This window comes from Salvelinus namaycush, chromosome 30, assembly GCF_016432855.1.
Source record: "Salvelinus namaycush isolate Seneca chromosome 30, SaNama_1.0, whole genome shotgun sequence".
NCBI classification, from domain to species: Eukaryota; Metazoa; Chordata; class Actinopteri; order Salmoniformes; family Salmonidae; genus Salvelinus; species Salvelinus namaycush.
This window is the reverse complement of record NC_052336.1, coordinates 6,771,894-6,777,948: the sequence shown is the minus strand read 5'-3', so window position 1 is coordinate 6,777,948 and position 6,055 is coordinate 6,771,894. Positions and strand designations below refer to the sequence as shown.

Sequence of the window (6,055 nt, the reverse complement as noted above, 5' to 3'; positions counted from 1 at the left end):
GATACCGGTAAACAACATACATTTCTTAGGTCTTTCTTTCCAGTGGACATGAGTCGTGGCTGCACATACGTGAGACACATGCATTAGAAGAAAACTGGAGACACTAGGCTTATGTGAAGTTAATCACTCAACAACATTGAAATATTTACTATTTGTGCAAATGACCACAAATTGTGAATTAACACTAAAATGGGGTAGGGCTCAGGCGAACAAATAACAAATTAAATTATTGGCGAGCCATCAAATGAGATTTGAAAACCATTCAAATAAGAGATCGCGACGTCAGTGCACTTATCCAGGGGAAATACAGGAGGGAGAGAGAGAGGCGCGCGCGGCAGAGCGAGAGCGTGTATAGGGGGTGAGATTTGAGAAATGGGAGGGGCTTCTAAACGACTAGAAATGTCAATCAGAGCAAAGAGTCGCAATAATCTAAGGCAATCTGTAAAGACCTGACCTTAGTCCATCCAGATCAATAGGGAAGTGAAGGAGGAAGGCGCAATCGGATCGTTTACACTGGCTGTTTTTGAGGAAATATAGACTTCCTTACACTTTGTTGTACTCACTGTAAAGTGGATATCGCAGTACGCACCGCGAGGGCGATTCCCTGCTTTTTTGTGATTGCAGCAGACTTTTTTCTACGACCATGTCTTTCCCGCAGCTGGGATATCAGTACATCCGACCGATATACCCACCGGAGCGACAGGGTATCAGCAATGCCCGAGCCGGGACGGAGTTGAGCCCGTCCGGGGCACTCTCAAACGTTCTCTCAACTATGTATGGATCACCTTTCGCCGCAGCAGCACAGGGCTATGGAGCATTTCTGCCCTATTCAAACGATATATCAATTTTCAATCAATTGGTGAGTGCCTTTGTTTATTTATGCCTCTGGTTTCCTTCATCAGACTAAAAAAGAGAAAGGGCGCAGTGACGTTACGTTATTGAGACAATGATCCATTCAGGACTAAACAAGAAGACTCGTTGGTGAACTTTGTTATTGACTCCTTTTTTGTAAATAGTTAAAGTAGCTAAAAGTAGCACTATAACTGAAATGCCAGTCGAAAACCTATGTTTAGACCACTAGAAAATAAAGAAAACAACTGAAATCAAACGCAATATATTAAGTGTGTATACATGCATCTTGAAATACATTGAAATGTTTTGCAATTGGTAGTGAAGTGTTATAAATCAAATAGTTTTGTCGCGAACGGAAATGGTGCGTAACAAATAAAAATGTGTAACTTTGCATATGGTAATGCTTTTCTTAGTCGTAAACGCAGAAATCACAGGTCCTATGTGAAGAAAGATACATGTGGTGATACTGGCTTTATATTGCATATATTAGCCTATATGATTTTGTCTTATTTAACATAAAGTAGAATTTCATTTTGCAAACTTCATTAATCTATCATAATATCTCACACATCCCATTGGGTCTCTGCTCTTTGTCTTTTAGGGTGCTCAGTATGAGTTGAAAGACAGTCCAGGCGTACAAGGACACCCAGGATTTGCCCACCATCACCCAGCGTTTTACCCATATGGCCAGTATCAGTTTGGTGACCCGTCCAGACCCAAAAATGCGACCAGGGAGAGTACGAGCACACTGAAGGCCTGGCTAAGCGAGCACCGTAAGAACCCCTACCCCACCAAGGGGGAGAAGATCATGCTGGCCATCATCACCAAAATGACCCTCACCCAAGTTTCCACCTGGTTCGCCAACGCCAGGAGGAGGCTAAAGAAGGAGAACAAGATGACCTGGACTCCCCGGAGCCGCACAGACGAAGAGGGAAATGTTTACAACAGTGATCACGAGGAGGGAGAGGAAGGGGACAAGAGAGAGGATGAGGAAGAGATTGATTTAGAAAATATCGACACGGAAAATATAGAGAATAAGGACGACTTGGATGATCAGGATGACCTACGCGCTGATTTAAAATTAGATGGTAGAAGCGACTCTGAGATTTCAGACGGCTATGAGGATTTACAAGGGCCCGATCAGAGATTTCTGAAGGCTGTAGTGAAGGAGGGCAAAGACATTCACGTGGACCGGGGCGAGCACTTCCACCACCATCACTCTTTTGAAATGAAAGCTTCACAACCGAATGTCGATCAACTGAAACTGAATCCGGTGTCCATCAACTCGCCCCCATCAGAAAATAACGCGGCCCCGGCCCAAAAGCCAAAGATTTGGTCTTTGGCGGAGACAGCAACAACCCCTGACAATCCCCGCAAATCTCCACAAATGAATGGCAGCAACACAGTTGGGCCCGCGGCCCAGACCATAATCAGCCCTCACCATAGACTCATCTCTTGTCCTGTTGGAAAAATCCAGAACTGGACAAACCGAGCTTTTTCTGCCCACCATCTCGCATTACTGAACTCTAACCATTACCTTGGACTGGCGAACCAGGCTTCGGCTAACGGGCTCGCCCTCTACAGCAGGCAGCAACACCAACACATGCAGGACAAGAGTCATAGCTCAGACACAGCCGTCACAGGTACATGTCACCAACACTGAGGCTGGCGAGCCTGACTGTATAACAAACTGTTCATTATTACTCTATTTCAGACTTTCCTTATCCCTCTTTAACGCTACAGCCTACTTAAATAGGCCTGTTCTGGACAGACATTTTGAGGCCGTAAAGACGATCATAAAAAGTGTGTTTCCATGCTGTCGTTTATGTGACAGAATAAGGTGGCGTTGAAGCTTTGAACTGGGGGAATACAGACAGAGGTGGTCGAAATAAAAGGCCCGAAGTCGTTGGTTTTTAATGTTATTATCAGCTGGTTTATTGTGAGAATGGATTATTATTCATGTCCGATTTTTTATTTTTTATTCATCAGTTGGCCCCATATTTCTTTGTCACATACCTACTTCAGTATTGTACGTGCTTGTATTTAACCCGTGACTGACGTGAAGATCCCCAGGCAGTAAAATAAAGTATAGACTAAATTCACTGCGACAGTGCTGTGCTCTAGTTATAGACAGGAAAATGAATGCATTTTTTAAATGTATTTTATTGCCATTATTATTTCAGAGAGATCTAGTGCCTTGGAAGCAGAGAAAAAGTTGTTAAAAACAGCCTTCCACCCAGTTCATAGACGGTAAGAGACTGTCATCTTTATTTTATTTGGATATATTATTTTTGATGCACATCCTATTTTATCGTTGACTACCACATTTACTCAAACTGTAGCCTTTGTGTTGTATTTGTAGGACATCGAATAGATGGATTCCTCCGTGCTTGTGTTATTTCGTTTAGGCCTCAAAATTATATTTGCATATTTGTCATGCAAAGACCCCAGCTCAAATTTACCACATTGGTTTTATAACTGGCTCTCATTTTTCAAAAGCAATCTTCACTTTATATCAGTTTACTTTTCAAGCAATTCATTACCTTGCAGTTGTAGGTTATTATTATTTTCCCTTTGCTGAGTGTATTTATTTTCTTGACCCGTGTGTTGCAGGCCTCAGAATCAACTCGAAGCAGCCATGGTTCTATCAGCTCTCGCCTCCTCCTAGACTTTGACTTTTGCTCTTTCTTTTTATGATTTATTTTAATCTGTTGTAAGGAATGTAAAATAAGAATAATACATCTGTGTATACTTACCTTGTAAGCATGTCCTGTGTAAACCTGCTAATGTAATAATGTATGAACCAGTAGTCTGTGAGTTTTCTTTTTCTTTTTGTAAGTTCTGTGAGGATTTGATGTTCAAAATGTTTTGTATATAAAGTTAAGAAAATGTACATACTTGTGAACCAAATTGTACAAGAAAGTCTATATTTTGGCTAATAAATGAACTGCTGCAACTTTATTCAAATCGCTTGTGATTTTTGGGAAGATGTTTGTGTGATGATTGTTTTGTGAAAGGAGAGTATTAGTTGTTGTGGGCGTTAGATGTTACGAATTAGATTTTGAAGTGGTGCAGAATTACAGTGCTTTGCTTTTTGCACGTGTGTGTGTGTGTGTGTCTGTCTGCGTGGCCTACGGCGAATAGGCTTCATCGTACTTGGTTGTGATAAGTAAATATTCTAGCACGATTTGAGGCATTTTCATATGAGGGACTTAAGAGTAATTAGCTGATTATTGCATCGTACATTTGGATATTACTGTTCTGGGATTATCCTTATTGAGGCGTAACAGCCGAATTAAAATGAATAATTCTTTCATTAATTTTCGTATGAAAATTGTATGGCATATGAAGATAAATTATGTAGGCCTACTGACTATTTGAATATTTGGATGGAACTATTTTGGACTGAGAGGTTAAACATCGTAAAGACTGGCTATGCGTAAATGGGTTGTGGTGTTGTATGTACGATGCAATCTCAGTTCGCATGTAATATTTGTGTTAGGCCTACTACATGTTTTTTTTATGCATCTTGAATTTGGTCAGCCGTTGTGGGCTGCACTGCTACCCATATGCCACCAATACATTGTGATATCATTTATTTATGTTTGTTTCAACATCTAAGATCATTTGCATGTCAGAAGCGTTGTGAGATAAAGTTTATGTAAAGTTGGAGTTGGAGCTCCCTCTACAGTCAAATCTAGTCACCATCGCCGATTCTGCGGTCTGGCAAAGACAGGGATAGGGATATTTTAACCTAAATACAACTTTGTATTGTAATTATTAATATGTAATCAAGCCATTGAAAAATTATTTTCATATAGGTCCATCGTAAAAGCGTTTTTCCTGGTTTGGCATGTATTAAAATACAACCTTCTCCAGCGTTACACTCAATTGACCTTAAAAAGTTTAGGGATATGATAATTGCATTCTAAACAATTAATAGATCAATATTTTTTTATATGACCTTTATTTGTAGATATTAACTTGGGATATGTTCCTGCTGCATTAACACCCATGTTAATAAACAGGCCACATAAACAAATATAAAATAAATGGGGTGCATATTCACATAATTCGTTGTTTCAGTATCCTTTAATTTAGTTTTTTCCCCTCTCAGTTTATTTCACTTCACAAAAAAGTATTAAACGTTTAAATTGTATATTTCAACCGCCTCTTCAAAATGGTTGACATTTGTTGTAGGCCTATGACCATTTCCCCAACTTGTCAAGGAAAGAAAAAACAGGCTAGGCCTACTGCAAAAAAAATCAACAAGAAAAAACATTACATCCTATCGAATTTGCGACATGTTTACAGTCAAGTGTGCAGTGAAATTAAGCGCAGATTTCGAAATAGAAACGAAATACGTGAAAATAAGACACTTTTGTAGATTTATGAATGTGTTTGAATTAGCCAATTAAATATTCTTCTTCAAAAACCTACATTGTTTTACCTAGAAAATAGAAGAATACAGACAGTATGGCTTCAAATTGTATGGGGAGCCCCAGATTTCCTTTTTCGCTCTTTGTTGAAGTAAAAAAAATCATACAAATGGCGCATTCTGTCACACATTCCACCAATTGAGCGCGTTTTGGGTTGATTGGCCAATGGAGAGCAGGACCGCTTTGTTTTCAGGGCTCGCTCTGGGATGGTTACATAGCAGCGCAACACAACAGACAGAAAAGCCCAACATTTCCAACGGACATTCGAGGCTGTGCTTAGAGACCCAGCCGGGAGAAAACTTTGGACCGGGGCTTGGTATTCTACTAAGTAGGCTGGCCTTCTCGCGCTCCTCTCACCATGCTGCCTTCCTGTCCAATCAATTATCTTCCTGAGAGCCCCCTATCTAACTGCGCGCGCACTATGCATATTCATAAGTCACAGCGGCTAGTTGTGACACTGATTGATGTAATCATTTTTCTGGTTTGTGCCCACTTTCACTCGGAAACGCACCAGCACCACGAGCTCTGGCTGCACCGCGCGGCGCAGGAAGTAACACAGAGAGAGTGACCAGCATTCGCCTATCACCGATGACCCACTTAAAACACATAGCACATGTCACGAGAGAGAACGCGCTTCCAATACCAATAAATATGCCCAAAGATGTCTGGGTTGTTCAAATTAACTCTTAAATGTAACCAAAATATCCAGTATCACACTTCATCTCAGAATCAGGCACTGTTTATTATGTATTAAAATGTAGTCA

General features: G+C 40.5%; 1 protein-coding gene across 1 annotated transcript; it reads left to right on the top strand.

Moving 5' to 3' along the window:
* Positions 1 to 454: 454 nt before the first annotated feature.
* On the top strand, positions 455 to 3,813 carry LOC120025195 (iroquois-class homeodomain protein irx-3-like). Its single transcript, XM_038969658.1, has 4 exons — positions 455 to 859; positions 1,454 to 2,495; positions 3,036 to 3,102; positions 3,466 to 3,813. Exons 1-4 carry the CDS (start codon positions 644 to 646, stop codon positions 3,518 to 3,520), a joined length of 1,380 nt encoding a protein of 459 aa, XP_038825586.1. The 5' UTR covers positions 455 to 643; the 3' UTR covers positions 3,521 to 3,813.
* Positions 3,814 to 6,055: the final 2,242 nt, after the last annotated feature.

Bases quoted from the DNA above. Each gene is read 5' to 3' on its own strand.
- LOC120025195 (XM_038969658.1), top strand. From the start codon at position 644: ATGTCTTTCCCGCAGCTGGGATATCAGTACATCCGACCGATATACCCA. The intron at 2,496-3,035 runs GTACATGTCACC...TTATTATTTCAG, and splicing joins CTCAGACACAGCCGTCACAG to AGAGATCTAGTGCCTTGGAA. The intron at 3,103-3,465 runs GTAAGAGACTGT...CGTGTGTTGCAG, and splicing joins TTCCACCCAGTTCATAGACG to GCCTCAGAATCAACTCGAAG.